The following is a 20,111-nucleotide window of genomic DNA, read 5'->3' as shown; positions in this document are numbered from 1 at the left end:
TGCAGATCTTTTGCCACTACATTCACCACATACTGTATGATAAGAACATGCGTGTAAGTGTAATTGCGGAAGTGTAGAGTGTTAAATGTCAGAAAAGGATCGTTAAGGACGACACAAACACCCAGTCCCCAGGCCAGGGATATTAATCATTTACAATTAAACACCGCTGACTCAGCCAGGAATCGAACTCGGGGCCGCCGTGTGACAGACGGACGCGCTGCCTCCTATACATTTAGTGCCGTACTCTATTACGAGTAATGCTCAGATGGTAGAACAGTGATGTTAATAAAAATGATTTATCAAAAAATAACTGCAAAATAGAGGAGTCTCTGTGGCCCAGGCGTCAGCGCGCTGGTCTCTGACAGCTGGGTTCTGAGGTTCAAATCCCGGTCACTCCGCGTAAGATTTATGCTGGAAAAAGCGGAGGCGGGACAGGGTTTTATCCGGGTTCTCCAGTTTTCTCCGTCATTCCAGCGACACTCTGCAGTATCATTTCCCTTGATCTGTCAAACGTTAATCATTATCACAGAGTAGTGCGAGAGGCTTCGGCAGCCGGCAAAATTCCTAACCTGGCCGCTAGATGGGGCTTCAATCATTCCATTCTTGACCCGGTGGAATGACTGGAAACAGGCTGAGAATTAGTTTTAACTGCAAAATATGCACTATATAATATTTATAACATTAATTCATTTTACTTTTCACCTTATAAAACGGTAGGGGCTGCCTGGACGAGGCGGTAAAGGCGTGCTCGGTTAGCCCGGAAGGACATGGGTTCGAATCCCCGTCAGGAAGTCGTAAAATGTAAGATATGAGATTCCCACTTACGGACGTGCACATGGCCCTGAGGTTCACTCAGCCTACACCAAAAATGAGTACCAGTTTTAATCCTGCGGGCAAAGGCGGCCGGGCGTAGATCTAACCACTCTAACCCATCAAGTGCCGTGGTTACGAATAGTGGAAGCCTTAACCTTCCACCCCTTCAAGGGCCTTCATGGCCTGTAAGGAGATGACTTTGCTTTTATAGCCTACCACGATAGACTACACAAATGTGCTACTACCAATATTTAGAGGAGAATTGAACGCGTGTGTTTCAAAATGCTACATAAAAAATCAATCAATACTGATCTGCATTTAGGGCAGTCGCCCAGGTGGCAGATTCCCTATCTATTGTTTTCCTAGCCCTTTCTTAAAAGATTTCAAAGAAATTGAAAATTTATTGAACATCTCCCTTGGTAAGATATTCCAATCCCTAACTCGCCTTCCCATAAATGAATATTTGCCCCAATTTGTCCTCTTGAATTCCAACTTTATCTTCATATTGTGATCTTTCCTACTTGTAAAGACGCCACTCAAACTTATTCGTCTACTAATGTCATTCCACGCCATCTCTCCGCTGACAGCTCGAAACATACAACTTAGTCGAACAGCTCGTCTTTTTCTCCCAATTCTTCCCAGCCCAAACTTAGCAACATTTTTGTAACGCAACTCTTTTGTCGGAAATCACCCACAGCAAATCGAGCTGCTTTTCTTTGGATTTTTTCCAGTTCTTGAATCAGGTAATCCTGGTGAGGGTCCCATACACTGGGGTCTTACCAGAGACTTATATACCCTCTCCTTTACATCCTTACTACAACCCCTAAACACCCTCATAACCATGTGCAGAGATCTGCATCCCTTATTTACATTCCCATTTATGTGATTAGCCCAAAACTAATACTCGTAAAAATTATTGGAGGAAATTACTTTGAAATTTATTGCTTAATTCTTCAACTGATTACGGAATCACTAGAACGTCTAAGTCTGTATAAAAAATTCAAAAAGCGTTTTCAAGAACTGGAAAACAAATTTTAATATTCTACTGTGCTCATTAAAGCAATGCCTACAAATGTGTTATTCGATAATTGGCAGACATCTGAAAATACTCTGTTCTTTCATTGTCCCTTCGTTCGCCCATAGGAACGAGAAGATATTGACCTTACCTGATACACGATGTATCACCAAGTTCTGATAGATGGGGCTGGTATACCAAATCAAAAGAACCTGGAAATCCTGCTATACTGAGACGAAATAAATCTGGAAAGCCGTATGCATGATCAAGGACTTTGAGAACGATTGGGTTAAGTCCTTTGAAAACCTGAATAACTGTGTAAATTGCTAGTTGTAGTTACTTTATTCTTCTTGTGACATACAATTATTATCTTACAACAAATGGCAGTGGAAACTGCCAGTAAACAAACGCTTTTGATTATGTGTGGTAGAAAGGAACAACAAACAAAAACCAAGCACTTCAAATGGATTAAATATTATGTGTGAATGATAGCAATATAGTATTATATTTCGAGTAACATCGATGCAGGAACTTGCTTATTGACTTACCCTCGTATATTAAAAGTAAATTCATTTATGAAAGATCTGGGTTCAGGTAATCTTCTTTGATGAAATCAGCTGCTCTCTCTGCAACCATATAGGTAGGAACTTGCAAGTGCCCGCTTATAATTTGGGGAAAAACAGAGGCATCTACAACACGAAGATTCTCAACACCATGAACCTTAAGTCTGGAGTTAACTACAGCTGTCTCGTCCGACTCTGGTCCCATCTTACATGTCCCACACTGATGATAGATAGAAATTGAGAAGTTCAACAAAGCACAGCGCCAGTAGTCGTCAGAATCGAATTCGTAGGCCTCACAAAGTGGAAGAGGTTTATCGTAAAACGCAGCTCCGATATACTGTAAGGCCGGCGCTCTGCTAATCTCCATCACTTTCCGGATCCCTGCAATCTGGATTTGAATATCCTCTTCTTCGGAGAAGGCGTTGGGGTTTATAAGTGGTGGCGTATTTATGTCGCTGTCTTTCAGAGTAATTCTGCCTCTGCTCTTTGGTCTCATTTGGAAGGGAAATACTTGATATGCAGGTTTGTCTTGGATGGGAGCTATGTGATCAGCATACAAGGTCATATTTAACCCATAGGCAGTTGCGTACAGAGGGTTCTTCAGAAGAGCAGTTGAGAGATATAACACCTCAATATCCGGCCAACCGGGAGTGTTGTTTCGTAGGTCATGGTAAGAAACTACTTCAAAACCCAAGTTACTAGTGAAAGGCCCATCGTTGTTTACATAGTAATCGTAGAAATTACTTTGGTCACCCAATACTTCCATTGGAGTGGGGATTTTGCTCTCGTTCACCGTGAACAGAAGTGCGAGGAAACCTATGTGGTCCATCAGGTTGTAGCCTACCTTCAGGTCCTTAATGACCTTGACACCCAGTTCCTCTAGATGATCTTGGGGGCCGACACCAGACAACATTAGCAACTGTGGAGAGTTGATTGCCCCGGCACAAAGAATCACTTCCTTCCTCGCACGTACCGTGTAATCCTTTCCATCCTTCGTATAAATTACCCCATAGGCTGTGTTCGTGGATTCATTGATAAGAACCTTCTTCACCAATGCTCTCTTCTTCAAATGAAAATTCTGTCGGTCGCGAAGAGGATATAAGTATCCTCTACTTGCTGTCCAACGAGAACCATTTACTGTTGTGGTCTGAAACCGTGCAAATCCCGTTTGATGTTTACCGTTATAATCTACCTCCGGATTTCCAGTTTCCAGTCCAGCTTGTAGTAAGATATTACCCATTTCCGATCTATATGGAGGATAGCTGACTTTGACATTACCTCCTGTTGAACGAAACTCACTGTCTCGTAACTCTGGGATCTGCAAATCTTCTATTTTCTTGAAGTAAGATAGGACGTCCTCGTACCCCCATCCTGGATTGCCCATCTCCTCCCAGTTGTCGTAATCTTTACTGTTTCCCCTCACGTAAAACATATAATTGATGAGCGTGCTACCTCCAACACCTCTACCACTGGGGTAGTCCATTTGCCTGTTGTTAAGTCCTGAAAATTTACTTTCTGATGGCGTTGTTTCATATTGCCAGTTTGCGTCTGTCGTCTGAAACTGGCCAATCAAATACGGAATGTTCATGACTTCCGTCCCCTCACCTCCGGCCTCTAGAAGAAGAATCTCCCAGTCTTCTACCTCTGAGAGTCTGTTAGCAAGTACACTGCCAGCAGGTCCCGAGCCGACTATGATGAAGTCGTACGAATCTTGCTCGCTGTTGTCGTCGCAAGGTTCTTGCATTGCGGCGCGCTCTCGTTCCATAATGGCAGGGTATACGGTAGCGAAGTTCGGTGTTTGACTATGGGCACATCCCAAAAGTGCTATCGTCACAGCGAGGGTTAACAGGGCTGATCTGACGAACATGGTTCTGTAAAGAATAAACATGATAATGAATATTAGACTTTAAGAATAGTTTCCAAAAATTTGTTTTTCACTAGGGAACCAACAATTTACTCATGGGATATTGGAAAACCTATTTGTAAGACTGAGAAGCCTGAAGGCTATCAATTCTGATTTCTGATATTCTCAGCGGGTTAATCCAATTATTGTCCTATAATAAATTCTATTTTTTTATTCTAATATCCCGAACAGGCTTTTCTAGCAAGTGGATATACCCATCTCAAGTACTGAACTGTTACTACAATTTGCTAAAGAATGATTTGCAGTTAAGGAGACATTCATCAACCTTTAAATAAATGACCAAAGATTATAAGCCACTTAATTATAATCTGCATTACACATCTAAAGGACATAGTAAATTCAAAAGTACTGCAGAACTACGTAAGTAGAGGAGGTAATTCACAAAGTGCTGGCAGTTGACGGGTAATTATCCCAGATACGTATAATATTATGAGCAGTGGACATTTTCGATGGTCATTTGAAAGGTTTCTTAGTATTTTTTTCAGGTAACCGGAATAATATAAGAGGGAACCACATTTCCCTTTGAGTAAATGAAATGACCATAAATATATCTCTCGGTCATGGCCATCCATCAACGGTGCTAATTTCAGATGACCACCATCCACGAAACATAGCCAGCACGGTTGCTAGGTAACATTGTCTGACCATCCATCCAAGCCATATATGCAGCCTGCTCAAGTTACACTTCCATCTCATATTTCGTAACGCAAATGTTTAGATCATCCCCAGCCGTAAGAAATATTTTTGTGAATATAATTCACAATGTACAGACTTTAGTAGATGACAATATGAAGACTACTTTTGCGGGAAAGCCTTTGCGAACGTGTTCATTGCTGAACTTGCAGGAGATGCAATGTGTTTAACTGGTCTTCAGTGCTCTGAAAACGGCAAAACATCTTAGAAACTAGGTAAAATGTACATATATGTAAATTTCTCCGCATCCGGCCCCGCCGTGTAGAGGTAGCCTGCCTGCCTCTTACCTGGCTGCCCCGGGTTCGATTCCCAGCCAAGTCAGGAATTTTCACCTGAATCAGAGGATTGGTTTGAAGTCCAATCAGTCTACGTTATTTCCCCTGTATATACATACGGTATGTATGTACGTAGCCTATGTATGTTCAGTCTTCAGCCCTAAGGCTGTTTGGATCCTCAACAGCTCCGCCACCAGCAGAAATAGGTGGCCTAGGAATCACTGAAGAGACGTACTGTACCATTTTGTTCATTCATTAGTAAGCGATATTTAACGCAGAAGTAATATTGCGCACCGTGACGCCAACTGTAAGAGCGTGATGCCATATAGAACGCGGGAACTCAGGAGGTGATTCCCTAGGCAGGGTGTGGTTATGCACAAGTAAAACAAAAGATATGTGGGAGAAGGAAAGAAAGATAAGAATTCGTTTTGGGAAGTACCATACCACCCTAACAATATTTTAAGCGGGAATAGTCAGGTTCACCACATTACGGGAATCGAGTGATATCTCCTTTATCTGAAGGATTTCCAGAATGGTAAAAAGATGAAAATTATGTCCAGAATTTTAATTCTGTTAACAAGTAATGAGATTAATAACTACGTAATAATCCGACCACCGTGGGAAACGTTTTAGTGGCTGCATACCAAACTCAAGAGTGTTTCGAGGGACTTTCCCTCGCATCGCTTCGCTTTCTTCCCCCTATAAGGGATGAGAGATATGGAGGGAGATTGCTCATTCGATGGCGAGATTGCTAGTAGTGCGTGTCGCGTATCTGTCTGTATTTGCGCCAGAAACCTTGGTTTAGAACAAAGAATGTGATTACTTTAGTGCAGTTGTGCTAACGTTTATTCAGTGGATCGGTAATCTATAAACTTTCCAGTAATTATTCAATCGTATGATGGTATTTAGACGCTTTACAGTGAGGTCGCGAGTGCCTAATTAACCGACTGTAGACAATGCCGTACATATAGACTTCATCATGAAGCGGTACGGGTAAACCCGCAGATATATTGTGAAGTGCGGAAGAAGTGCAAGTATAAACTAAAGCCATTTGTGTTATTCCCGCTAGACTTATGAGTCTGAATCAGTCGAGCATGAGATAATGACAATTTGTTCGACCGATCAGGTTGCTGATTTCAGATAGTAAACATATTGCCGTCCGCCTCTGTGGTGTAGTGGTTAGCGTGATTAGCTGCCACCCCCGGAGGTTCGGGTTCGATTCCCGGCTCTGCCACGAAATTTGAAAAGTGGTACGAGGGCTGGAACGGGGTCCACTCAGCCTCGGGAGGTCAACTGAGTAGAGGTGGGTTCGATTCCTACCTCAGCCATCCTCGAAGTGGTTTTCCGTGGTTTCCCACTTCTCCTCCAGGCGAATGCCGGGATGGTACCTAACTTAAGGCCCCGGCCGCTTCCTTCCCTCTTCCTTGCCTATCCCTTCCAATCTTCCCATCCCTACACAAGGCCCCTGTTCAGCATAGCAGGTGAGGCCGCCTGGGCGAGGTACTGGTCATTCTCCCCAGTTGTATCCCCCGACCAAGAGTCTGAAGCTCCAGGACACTGCCCTTGAGGCGGTAGAGGTGGGATCCCTCGCTGAATCCGAGGGAAAAGCCGAACCTGGAGGGTAAACAGATGATGATGATGATGATGATGATGAAACAATGATGTTTAATGTCAAAGTACTGATTTTTGTCTCATAATTTAAATAAAAGTACCGGGAGTGATGTGCTGTTAATAAATTAGGCATTTCCTTCTAGTGAAGGCCTGTGCCGTGTTTCGAGAGACGTGTGATAACGAGACCTTCCGACCACAACCGCAAGAAGACGACCTCATGAACGAGCCATCCTTCAAGAAGACGGCATCATGAACGAGCTACCCATGGAGACTGGACCCAGAGGATCGACCCAGGACCACATTGCTATCATGATGGGCTGAGCAGTCACAGCCTAACCTGGTTTATGATTTTTTTGTGGGTTGGGGGAGGCTCCACTGGCTAGACGTACAGGCCAATGTCCTAACCATATACCCCGGGAAGCCGCAGCCATTTTTGAAAGCCAAATGTTCCAAGGGAGTCTTTCTTCAGGCAGAGAGTTATTTATGACAACGATTCTTTCCTTGTCTCTCTTTTTCTTTCCCCTTACTTGTTAAGATGGAGGTGTATTAGTATATATGATATCTTGACAGTGGATTCAGATTATGAGTTTATCTAATATTGTAAAGGTTGCCCAGGAAATATGGGTTCACATACATAAACAGTATATATTTTTATATGTGGTAGGGTAAGATATGGCTTTAGTGTTTGGTTCAACTTAGTCGTCGCTTGTAACATGCTGAGTTGGTGTTTACATGTAAATATTTCCCCAAAATGTGAGGGAACCTTTAGTAATATCGTTATTTCTGCGAAACCTCCCTAATCCTGCCATCATGTTTTATTTTATAGGTCTATGTGTGCTGTTCCATATAAAGGACCTATTTTTGGTTCACTGATCGACTCATACGCAAGACATCATCAGACTATTTTATTCTGTAACGTCATTCGTTCTGTTCTGTAAAAATTATAGATGCAAGCTTTTATGGCAGTTATCTTTGCACTACGAGTGTGATCCATTGTAAAAAAAAAGGCATTGTGATAACTATTTTTCTTTATTAATCGGATATGCTTTGTCTAGTAAAGAGTCAAATAATAATGGAGTTCCTCATTTCCGTAATTAGTTTAATAGTATGACATTCTTGTCCCATGTTACTCTCGTCACAAGAACCCCAACTCGACCGTCTGCCGGTTGCAGCTAGGCTGGTGTAGTTATTTGTTGACAGGTAAGCCGGTAAGTTCGGTAATGCATTACTGTTTATGCCCTGTAGGGTATACTACTAGGGAAAAGAGGAATTAAGTAGTTTCCCGTTGCTTTCCTCATCGAGCCAGAAATTGCTACTACATGTCTCGTTGCCAAGCCCATTGAAATGCATGCACCAGCCGGCCGTATGAGCAACATTTTCACATCATTCATAGCAGGGACTGGCTGCATAAGGAACAGCATTACTGGCATTGCTCATACCTCTGTCACTTTCAAACAGTATTGTCAAAGCCACAGGTAAGACAGAGACAGATCAATGAAAGTAACAAAATTGCTCTAACCTTTACCACACGACATAGTGCACTTTAAACACTAGGTCCCGCCAGCAAAGGTATTATGTAAGTATGTATGTGTGTATATTCTGCATAACCTCCTAAGCCGCTGGAACAATTTCAGCCAAACTTGGTACACTTATGACTTACTATATTGAGACAAGCATTGTGGGGGTAAGCCACCCCAAGTACCCTCAGGGGGGTGGGTTAGTGAGAAGGAGTGACAGATAATAATAATAATAATAATAATAATAATAATAATAATAATAATAATAATAATCATCATCATCATCATCGAAAATAGTGTCGAATCCATACCTTTCGGGGTTGTTGAGATGAACAGTGACAATTCGGTTGTCGTTTAATTGCAAATTCAGACCCCATAGGCATAGTGGATGAGAAGGGGTGAAAAATTATCCAAAAGTGACCGGGATTGTGGCTGTATATTTGTATTTTCCATCATAGCTCTCAACCAAACTTTGCACAAATATGGTTTACTGTCTGGAGGCATGACAACCCTAGCATCACTAGGGGAGCGGGTGAAATGCAAAAATAATTGAAAACGAACGATATTAGCTTCGAATCAGTGGTTTTCGGGGCCACTGACATGAACAGTGACACTCTTAATGTCGGTTAAGTCGAAGTTGAGAAGGGAGAGACAAAGAATGTCCAAAGTGACGGAGATTATGTATGAATGGTCATATGCTCCAGCATAACTGTCAACCAAACTTCGTACACATATGACTTACTGTCTGGAAAAGAAGGACATTCCAGTCAAGACACCGCTAGCACCCGTAGGGGCGGGGGTGGAAAGGGGACGATATTTAAATGTAATAGAAAACGGCCGATATGACTGTCTCACTGAAATAAATAGTGAGACTCCAAATTTCGTTTGATACCTATTTCAGCCACACCGGCATGCAGGTGAGATGGGATGAAAAATAAAAATCCAAACTGACCGAGATTATGGATGAATTTGTGTATGTTCCAGCATAGCTCTCAACCAAACTTGGTACACTTGTCAACTACTATCTCGAAAAAATGCTGTGGGTAAGACACCCCTAGCACCGCTAGTGCAGGGGGTAAAATATTAACATAATCGAAAAAGGCGATATGAGTGTCTAATCAATAGATTTCTGGGTCGTTGAGATGATATGCTACATTCGGGACGCCTTTTGAGTCATAGTTCAGCCCCAGTTGGAATGGAGGTTGGGAAGAGGTACAAAATAATATCCAAAATGATTGAGGTTTTAGATGTATGTTGCAGGATACCTCTTATCCGAACTTGGTATACATATGACTGATTATATGAAAACTATACTGTAGTGGTTTACAATCCCAGCACCCCTAGTGGTGGTGAGGAGACTGTTACGTATAAATCATATAAAACGATCAATATTAGTATCGAATCCTTAGTTTTGAGTTTTTTTTGTGTTGATGCGGTAAATAGCGACACTCCGTATGCTGTTTAAGTCGATGTTCTACTCCTCATCTGCATGGAAGTGAGAACGGGTGAAAAGGAAAATGCCCAATGTGACCGAGATTATGGATTTATATGTGTATATTCCAGCATACCTCTCCACCAAACTTAGTACACACATGACTCACTATTTTGAAAAAAAAATATACCTCTTGTACCCCTGGTGAAGGGTTCAACCTGTAAAAGTAAGCTAAAACGACCGATATTAGCGACAAATCTATAGTATTCGGGGTCGATGAGATGAATTATGACACACTGGATCCCGTTTAAGTCCAAGTTCAGCCTCTGATGCTTGTTCTTTTAAGGGGCCTAACATCGAAGGTCATCGGCCCCAGTTCAGCCTCTACCGACATGGAAGTGCAGAAGGGATGAGAAAGGAAACGTCCAAAATGACCGAGATTTGTGTTGAGTCCACAGCTTTCGGAGTCCATAGCCTGGTTGGCGACAGTTGAGATCGTTTACGTCATATACAGGGTGAAGCGTAATTCGCGCACTCGGGCGTCGCAGCGCGACTCCTCACATGCCAGCAATAAAAAAATGTCTCTTACAAAATTTCGTCTTGCGAGTATATCCGGCAGAAAAACGACGTTGAAGAGTAGCAATCTGGCAACACTGTAACCACATGTATGGTAACTACCTCTGTCAACAGGAGTTAGTCGTACTGGACAGTTGGTGCAGTGGATAGAGTTTTGGGTTACCATGCAGGAGGTCGAGTGGTCGATCCTGGATTCAGGCGTATGTTTTTTCTTTCGTAAATGTAGTACAGGTGGTATGGTATCTGGCATCTTAATCGTCAACAGCGATTGCAGTGGGCCCTCTAGAAACCATTTGCACTTACATACTACGATCCTAAAAATGGACGAACAATCGTTTTCATTGGTCAGCTTTGAAAGGCGCCCTTTCCACGTCGTGAGGGTGAATTTATTCGCACCACTTTATCTACTAGATGTGAAACCTGTTTGTTTCAGCTGTCTATTTCTTATTAGTCTAACCAGGTACTTGTTGTTTAAGCGTTACAAAATGTTGTAAATGTACGATACATGTCACCTCAGAAACGGTGTCTTACTGTATTACAGTAGGTAATGTCAGATGGAAATTAGCAAATAAAAAATGCGCCTCAACCCAGGATCGAACCATCGACCTCCTGCATGCCAACCAAAAACTCTACCCACTGCACCAACTTTACACCAGGACGAGAACGTGCTGACAGCGGTAGTTACCCTACATATGGTTACAGTGTTGCCAGATTGCTACTCCTCAACGTCCGTTTTCTACCGGATATACTCGCAAGACGAAATTTTGTAAGAGACATTTCTTTATTGCTGGCTAGTGAGGAGTCGCGCTGCGACGCCCGAGTGCGCGAATTACGCTTCACTCTGTATAGGGCAAGGCTTAAATACATACAGTTATTATTTACATATATTATTTGTTTTAAAAAGGATGAAATACTACCCAGACAACTTGGTCTCCCAGAAGGAAATAGTTAAAAGCGAAATAATGTCAGGCCAAAACTTAAATGATTCTAAACCTACAACAGATTTTGCAAAACATCGATCAATGTCACAATTAAAAATTCTACAAGAATTCACTTCAAATAGGTAACAGGAAGTGGAACAGGGTAACTTTAATGTTACACGTCAAATAATATACCACTAGGTCTGTAAATATCTTCTATTTGACTAACAGTTGAATGTATTTGTAAATAGGTCTATGTCATCATCATCATCATCATCATCTGTTTACCCTCCAGGTTCGGTTTTTCCCTCGGACTTCGCGAGGGATCCCACCTCTACCGCCTTAAGGGCAGTGTCCTGGAGCTTCAGACTCTTGGTCGGGGATACAACTGGGGAGTATGACCAGTACCTCGCCCAGGCGGCCTCACCTGCTATGCTGAACAGGGGCCTTGTGGAGGGATGGGAAGATTGGAAGGGATAGGCAAGGAAGAGGGAAGGAAGCGGCCGTGGCCTTAAGTTAGGTACCATCCCGGCATTCGCCTGGAGGAGAAGTGGGAAACCACGGAAAACCACTTTGAGGATGGCTGAGGTGGGAATCGAACCCACCTCTACTCAGTTGACCTCCCGAGGCTGAGTGGACCCCGCTCCAGCCCTCGTACCACTTTTCAAATTTCGTGGCAGAGCCGGGAATCGAGCCCGGGCCTCCGGGGGTGGCAGCTAATCACGCTAACCACTACACCACAGAGGCGGCTGTAAATATGTACATATTAATATAATAGGAATATTTGTTTATGTCATTTAACGACCAGGCTATCCCTATTCGGTTGGAATTAATAGTTCTTGTAACTTCAGTGATTACTATATATTTTAAACAGAGAAGGGAAATAGGGATTAAGTTGACAGAATTGCTCTTGTGTTATTTAACGTTATGAATGTCTGTTTGTCTGTTCCATCATCACGGCGAAACAGATCTCGACCAAACGTCACATTTAGAGTATACTCATCCCGGAGAAGGTTTTGATATGCATATGATTTTTTAAAACAATTGAATAGATTATAGGAAAACCAGAACAGTCTTCGTCCATTTTCTCTAATACTATTGATTTCCTGTAAAATCCGCGGACTGCATGTGAAGCGTCTCTTTATTATAAACAACTTTTGTTATGTTCGTAATTTAGCTTACTCTTCAAATGACGGAGAAAGTTACTATTTTCTGCGGGTATCAAGCTCTGCACTGAGCGACCGTCAGACCGACAAGGAACCTACAGGTTACCATGGCAACGTCTCTGACTGCATGCCAGCAGGGAAGTAACGTATTATCATTTCGTCATCATTCCTGTAAACTCGTGGTTGCTCCTTGCGTAGAAAGCAGGAGAGACATCAATCGGCCATTCTGCGGGATATAGGTGGAATATCGTTGGAGGTTATAACCGTCCTCGAATAGCTTAAGTAATAATATCATAAGTCATCTTATCTATTTACCAAGAATCCCTACGCCTAAATTTCTCCTCTCTTACTGCTTTATTATTTCCGTAACTCATACCTTCATAATTTATTGAGGGACATTTTATTTTCCAACATATCCACTTGGTATTTACATATTTGTCATATCCGGCTGTCCTCAGATATAATCCTACTTTCTATTAATTTCAACTTTCTTTACTGTATTACTTCCTTCCTTAATTACTCCGTACGAGTGCGAGTGCTAATCCTGAAACCTGGAAACTCTTTTCTTTAAGGAAAAATTCCAAGCTATACAAGTATATAATTTTCGGCCCCGGAAAATATCAAAATACGGATGCAATTTAATGACGGTGCAGCGTTCAGTTCAGTGAAGGCTTGCGATGGTTGTAGCGGCACGACATGTTGGTGACGCTGCCGGCAAAGTAGGAAGTCCAATAAAAGGAAGTGATGTAGAATCTTGCAGAAATACTGGGTGGAATGTTGCAGGGCAATTTCCGAAGTTCTGAAAAATTCTCCCTGCTTCTCAGGTTACATATTGTATCTCCCACCATTGGCGTGGCGCTCTGACCTTTTACGGCTGGATGCCCTTCCTGACGCTAACCCCTTTTGTAGGGATGTAATTACTATTGCGTGTTTCTCTTGTGGTTAGTAATGTGATGTGTTGAGTAAATATGAAGAGGAGAGTGTTGGGACAAACACAAACAAGCTGTCAACGAGCCAGACGAATAAATTACACGCGATTACAATCGCCGACCAAGCCCGGAATCGAACCCGGAACCTTGTGAACCGAAGGCCTCAATGCTGACCACTCATCCAAGCGGGGCAGATTTTAAATGAGTATATATACAGTATATTTCATAAACTTAACATGTTGCAGACGTGAAAATTGGTTTTTGTAATCTCCTTTAAAAATATGGAAACACGTACTTTTGTTTTCGGAAAATCAACTAAGCTGGAGATCAAAAATAGGTGAAGAAGGAGTTGAATTCTCTTTATGAGGATACTTATATCTCAATAATTGAGATGTTACAGGCGTGAAAATTGGCATTTGGAATCTCGTTTAGAAATAAATAAACCCTTACATTTTGACTTAAAAGAGGACAGTTTCTCACATGTAGAGTTCCATGTCACATGTTTCAGATTTAGCTCTGCCAGTAGCCTGGTCATCTTATCCCCAAACGTCAATGCCACAAACATGGTTTACAAATAGATTCTGGGGTAAATGAAATGCAAATTTTCGGTGAGTTTTTATACTTTGGGGATGTTCAGATAATGTATTAGTGCAGTGCCGGGGAACAATTAACTTTTATTAACCTGCGAAATCCTCTCGAGCGAAGCCGTGAGTAACAGCTAGTAAGAAATAAAGTAGTCCCATACCTTCTGTACTTAAGTGAACACGATTGTACTGTAAGATGGTTTGAATATGTAAACCGGGTGCGTAGAAAAAATACCAAGACAGAAGAAGGAGATGAAGTTCAAGGGAAAGAAAGCGAGAGGGAGATCTAGAACAAGGTGGATCGATTCAATAAAGAGGAGTGTAAGAAAAAAATCCTGCACTGGGACGAAAAAAAAATTTCAAGACCCCCAGCAGAAATCAGTTAATGAACTCCTGCTCGTACATTTATGCTACGATTTGGCCTGAAAATATTATTGGCTTATTCATTTTTATATACGACTTATGAAAAAATAATCGTTGTAATATCGAATGAAGTTTATGAGTTATAATTTTTGAGACTGAGGCCACAGTACTAGTTGCAAATAGAGGATCGCGGCGACGTTCAATAAATTCACAGAGGCTTGCAGACTGAACGCTGAAAGTCAAAGCGGTCTATAATGATAGTGCATGTATGTACTTATGTATGTTTGAGAACCTATAAATTATCCCACTTTTGGGTGTAAAGTTTACTCTCTCGCTCTCTTTCCCTAGAACTTCTTCTCCATCATCTGTTTTGGAATTATTTTCTCCTCCATTCCTCCTTACATGTTCAGACGATTTTAATTTACTCCTTTCACTTCTCTCATTTAGGTTCTACATTCCAACCTCCTTTCTCACATCTTCGTCTCTCAGTCTGTCTTTCCTTGACTTTCCTATCATACTTCTTAGGTATTTCATTTCGCTCGCTTGAATTCTACCCTCCTCCCTACTTGTCACTGTCCAGGTCTCAGTAGCGTAGGTCAATGTGGGTGCATCATACATTGTGTACATTATCTTTTTTATATTTCCCTATTCCATACAACGTTTCTTACACTCTGGTAGAATGCATTGTCCTGTTACATCCTCTTGCTAATCTCCACGTCCAGCCTTGTATTTTGCATTAATTCACTCCCTAGGTACTTGAAACTGTCAACAATTTTAAAGGCTAAGATCACCAATTTCCACAATGCCTTTCCTCTATATTTGTCCTTTTGAAAACACCATGGTCTTAGCCTCAGCCAATATACGCTGGTATTTCGATTTGGCCCACTTATGGCTGCCTGCGTATCAATTTTGACTTTCCATTTCACTCTCCTCGGGAAACCGGCCCTAAAGTATATTAGGTGATCTGTGGCTGAGTTTTAATGTTGTTGGGTATAGATGAAATGTGTTGCAAAGGATCTTTTAATAAATATTTATTGCGCATGAGTATGCATAGTTAAAAATAATGTATTTAAATACTGTTTTTAGTGGCTAACTCAGTGATAGACCTCGTCATTTCGTTGCACTGTACGATATGATCTATTACGAGCCAACGTGACAGTACTTGGAGTGCAAAATTGATTTCATTTCTGACTACCTCTGTGGGGCTTGGAATACGGAGGCCTAAACTCTACCACTGATTCTCTGAGTCAGCCAATAAAAGGATAAATAATCGCTCAAGTGGCAGTGTGGTTTGGTTTACGTAGCTTTTAGCTTACATTCGGGAGATAGTGCGTTAGAACCCCCCACTTTTAGCAGCCCTGAATATAGTTTTCCGTGGTTTCCCATCTTCACTCCAGGCAAATGTTGGAGCTGTACCTTAATTAAAGCTACGATCGCTTTCTTCCCATTCCTAGCCTTTTTCTATCCCATCTTCACCGTAAGACCTATCTGTGCTGATGAGACGTAAGTCAAATTGTAAAAAGGAGAGAAGATAAATAATTAAATAATAAATAAATAATAAATAAATCAATAATCAATGTACTCACTGCAGACAGGTGGAACTGTGGTATTCGTTCTGGATGTACGGAAGTGAATACCGCGTTCTTCCTAATCAATAAATCTAAAAGAAGAAGTATTGTAACAAAACGTAGAACTAGCTCATTAAATCGTCAATGTTCATACTTTACTGGAAGCTCCCAACAACCTAGAATGGTTATATTTATCTGAATACCTTGGCGACTGTCTATTCCTATCTAACACGAGTAATGGTTTTTTTTCTACTATGTAGCTATCTCCCGCTGAACTGATAAATATTTATCATTCAGCCTACTTGTGTTTACGCTCTCTACTTTACAGAGCACAAAGGAAACCTAATAAGTAATTGTCGTGGCGAAGACACTGACGTTCCCTGTCACCTACGAAGCGATGACCTTCTTTCGGGACCGTGAAATAAGATTTGAGAAAATCACGTTTATTACTGTTACCCTCCATGCTGCTCTTCACCAAGATGCTATTGTAATAATAATAATAATAATAATAATAATAATAATAATACGCTGTCATAGAAGGGGAAGAGGTGATACCCTCACGTGGCCCGTCACAGGTGGCGGATAAGGGGGTCCTGACAGACTCATATTGAGGCAATTAACGGACATGTTGGTCAGACTAAATATCGAAGTGTTGGCTCTTCAAGAAGCCACACATAGGATGAAAATCACTTCGAGTCAGGAAACTACAGAATATAGAAAGGTAACCAGCAGTTCCTGTCCTTAATACACCATTACAATTTGTCACCGGGTTTGCAGTAAGGAGGAGTATAATAAATTCAGTTCTGAGTTTCACATCTACTTCCGAAAAAGAAAATAGTCAGCGCTAGCAATCAAATCAATAAGTAAAACTCATTCACTAACCAATGCTCACACACCTACAAATAATTACAAACAAAAAGACCCATAAAATGTGAAAGAATTCTTGAACCTACTAGAGGAAGTGGCATCCAAAATTCCTGTACATTCTGTCAGTATTTTTATTAATTAATTAATGCTACTTGCTTTACGTCCCACTAACTACTTTTACGGTTTTTGGAGACGCCGAGGTGCCGGAATTTTGTCCCACAGGAGATCTTTTACGTGCCAGTAAATCTACCGACACGAGGCTGACATATTTGAGCACCTTCAAATATCACCGGACTGAGCCAGGATCGAACCTGCCAAGTTGGGGTCAGAAGGCCAGCGCCTCAACCGTCTGAGCCACTCAGCCCGGCTGTCAGTATTTTGATGGGAGATTTTAATGCACAAAAATACGATGGAACGAAGTGCAGAAATCACCGTAGGACTCTACCCTGTCCATAAAATGGCCATTAAATTGGAGAATGATCAACGTCTGAGAAACATTTGATCTGAAGCTAATGTCAACTCACCTTCTAGCACGCCCGCAAAGAAAATAACCTGGAGGTCCCCTAACATCCATTTAGGAGGATTTCAGATAGACCATATGGCGATTACAAAGATAAACCAAAACGAGATAATAACGAAAAAGTCAAGAAATGTACCATGTACTCTGATCACTATCTATCTCTAATCGAAGTGAAGTTTCAGCCTAACAGACCCAAATGTAGATCACGAGGAAACCCAAGGATAGACACAGAGACTCTGAACAAAAACTCAAGCAGTTTCTTGGCCGATATCTCCGAGCAAAATGCTACTACTTGGTTAAACGTAAATACAAAGTCTTAAAACCAGCTAAGTGCACTAGCATGCCACCGAGGAAACGTAAGCGTAAGCGTAAGCATGGCAAGACCAGAATTTGCAGAAAAGCGAAATGATGTCTTCATTAAAAGTCAGAAGGAGGCATAAAGGATTATGCGATTCCAAAAACACAACCAAGGGAAGATAAGACTGCCAGAAATCGAGCAAGATTTCAAGAAAAGCAATACTAGGAACTTCTACAGAACCATTAAATAAGAACTGACGAGTTGTTGGACATCCACTCTCATTTTTAAATGATCGGATGAGACTTTTGAAATATTTAATGAAGGAAACTGTGCTCAGATCAGTTCAAACACCTTCTCAATTGCGAACCTCCTACCAATCAACGCAATTTTTAAACATCAGAATAAATCCAGATTTGGAATCTCGAACGATAGAAGAAGTTGAACAAAGAACAACAAAGCTCCAGGAGAAGATGGTATAATTGCCTAAATGTGGAAACAAGGTGGCAGAAACTTCTCTCAGGAGATTTATGAAATTCTTACGGATATCTGGACAAGTGAAACAATTCGTGAAGACTGTAAGTGTGCAGTAATTCAACCCATTACATGAGAAATATAATAAAACTGGCATAAATAAACTCAGAGGTATTTCCCGATAACAGTCACTTGCAAAATTGTTTCAAAACTCCTACTCAAGAGACTTGAATTGCAAATAGATCATTTGATTGGAGAATATCAGGCAAGGTTCAGGAATGCCAGGTCATGTGCAGCAGTGATTCTTAACCTCCAAACCACCCTACAAATTCGTAATATGAGGAAAACGGTGATTACTTTTGTGGACTTCAAAAGAGGTATATGACTCGATAGACAGACCGTTACTTTTCCTTTTACTGGAAGAATTTAAAGAAGACAGGAAAACCAGAGAATTAATCTTACAAACACTAAGAGGTACCGCTTCTAAGGTTCAATTGTCTGAATTGTCTGAACCTTTTTGTGTTTAAAACAGGAGTCCGACAAGGAGATGGGTTGCCCCTCTATTATTTAATCTTGTTTTATAATAAAAATCTTCCGGGCTGTTATGCCGTGGTCGACTCCTCTCGCTTCTCCCAGACGTTTCGACTACTGCTGCGGTAGTCATCTTCTGTGGCGTCGTGTAGATACGCTCTCCTGTATCCCGCTGGCGACTGGCGACGTTTCCTCGACAAAAGGATTCCCCAGATAGCCAAACTTACAACGAACCAATCTGGATTCGTGAAAAATTGTGGCACAACAGATGCAATCCACGCTGCACGGCTGTTAGTTGAGAAACACCATGAAAAACATCAGCCTCTTCATCTCGCTTTTCTGGATCTTGAGAAGGCCTTTGATCAGGTGCCACATGACCTAATCTCGTTAGCGCTACGAGAACATAGCATTCCAGAGCACCATGTTAAGTGGGTACAGATGCTCTACGTAGAACCTAGGAGTTATATTCAAGCTGCCGCAGGAGCTTCCGATGATTTCCGCATCACTGTAGGAGTACATCAAGGCTCTGCCTTATCACCACCGCTGTTCATTCTTGTGATGGACACTGTTACATCAGACCTGCACAAGCCAATACCGTGGATGATGTCATGTTGGCTGCTGAGAATAAGTCTGATATCCAGCGCCAAACAGAAGAGTGGAACAACCGACTAGCGCAATACGGCCTGCACCTCAACAAAAAGAAGACAGAGTACATGACTCGAGAATTTGGAACCATCCACGTTGATGGTGAAGATCTACCACGAGTAGAGATATTTAAATATCTTGGCTCCACACTCTCTGACGATGGCAGACTTACTGACGAGCTCAACACAAGGATACACGCAGCCTGGCTGAAGTGGCGAATGACAACGGGCGTCACCTGCGACCTCGTATAAAGGACCATTTGAAATCCAAGATCTACCGGACTGTTATCCGTCTCATCGCTCTCTACAGCACTGAGTGTTGGCCTGCTACGAAGGAGGTAGAACGACGACTAAGCGTCATGGAGACAAAGATGCTTAGGTGGACAGCTGGCATCACTAGACTGGATCATATTTCAAATGACATTATTAGGAAACGCTTTGGCGTTGTCGCGATCCAGAAGAAAATGCAGAAAAATCGTTTGCGCTGGTTTGGACATGTGTTGCGTGCAGAAAACAATACACTGGCAAAGTCAGCGTATACATTGGAAGTCGCTGGAAAGAGGCTCGAGGGACGACCAAGACAGCGATGGATCGATACAGTGCACAACGACCTGAAAGCTGTAAGACTACATCCTGACATTGCCCGTGACCGAATTAAATGGAGACAAGGAATCCACACATCGGACCCTGCCACCAGGCGGGACAAACTCTAAAGAAGAAGCAGAAGAAAATGCTACATGGCAAAATTTTCCAAGTGTCTAAATTCATGTACCTTGAAGAAGTCGTCCAACTTTGAGGACGGAATCGAAAAGCAAAGAATGAAAATATTAT

The 20,111-nt window shown here is 41.8% G+C and overlaps 1 protein-coding gene across 1 annotated transcript; it reads right to left on the bottom strand.

Moving 5' to 3' along the window:
* Nucleotides 1-2,147: 2,147 nt before the first annotated feature.
* LOC136882035 (glucose dehydrogenase [FAD, quinone]) lies at nt 2,148-16,136 on the bottom strand. Its single transcript, XM_068229539.1, has 3 exons — nt 16,067-16,136; nt 15,968-16,032; nt 2,148-4,262 (listed from the first exon to the last, which is right to left on the bottom strand). The coding sequence occupies exon 3, from the start codon at nt 4,256-4,258 to the stop codon at nt 2,402-2,404; it is 1,857 nt and encodes a 618-aa protein (XP_068085640.1). The 5' UTR covers nt 4,259-4,262; nt 15,968-16,032; nt 16,067-16,136; the 3' UTR covers nt 2,148-2,401.
* Between the last annotated feature and the right edge of the window lie 3,975 nt (nt 16,137-20,111).

This window comes from Anabrus simplex, chromosome 1 (assembly GCF_040414725.1).
Source record: "Anabrus simplex isolate iqAnaSimp1 chromosome 1, ASM4041472v1, whole genome shotgun sequence".
NCBI classification, from domain to species: Eukaryota; Metazoa; Arthropoda; class Insecta; order Orthoptera; family Tettigoniidae; genus Anabrus; species Anabrus simplex.
The sequence above is the reverse complement of the archived record's forward strand: the minus strand, read 5'-3'. Positions and strand labels throughout refer to the sequence as shown.

What these genes read in the sequence shown, in the direction of transcription:
- LOC136882035 (XM_068229539.1), bottom strand. Translation starts at nt 4,258, where the DNA reads ATGTTCGTCAGATCAGCCCTGTTAACCCTCGCTGTGACGATAGCACTT.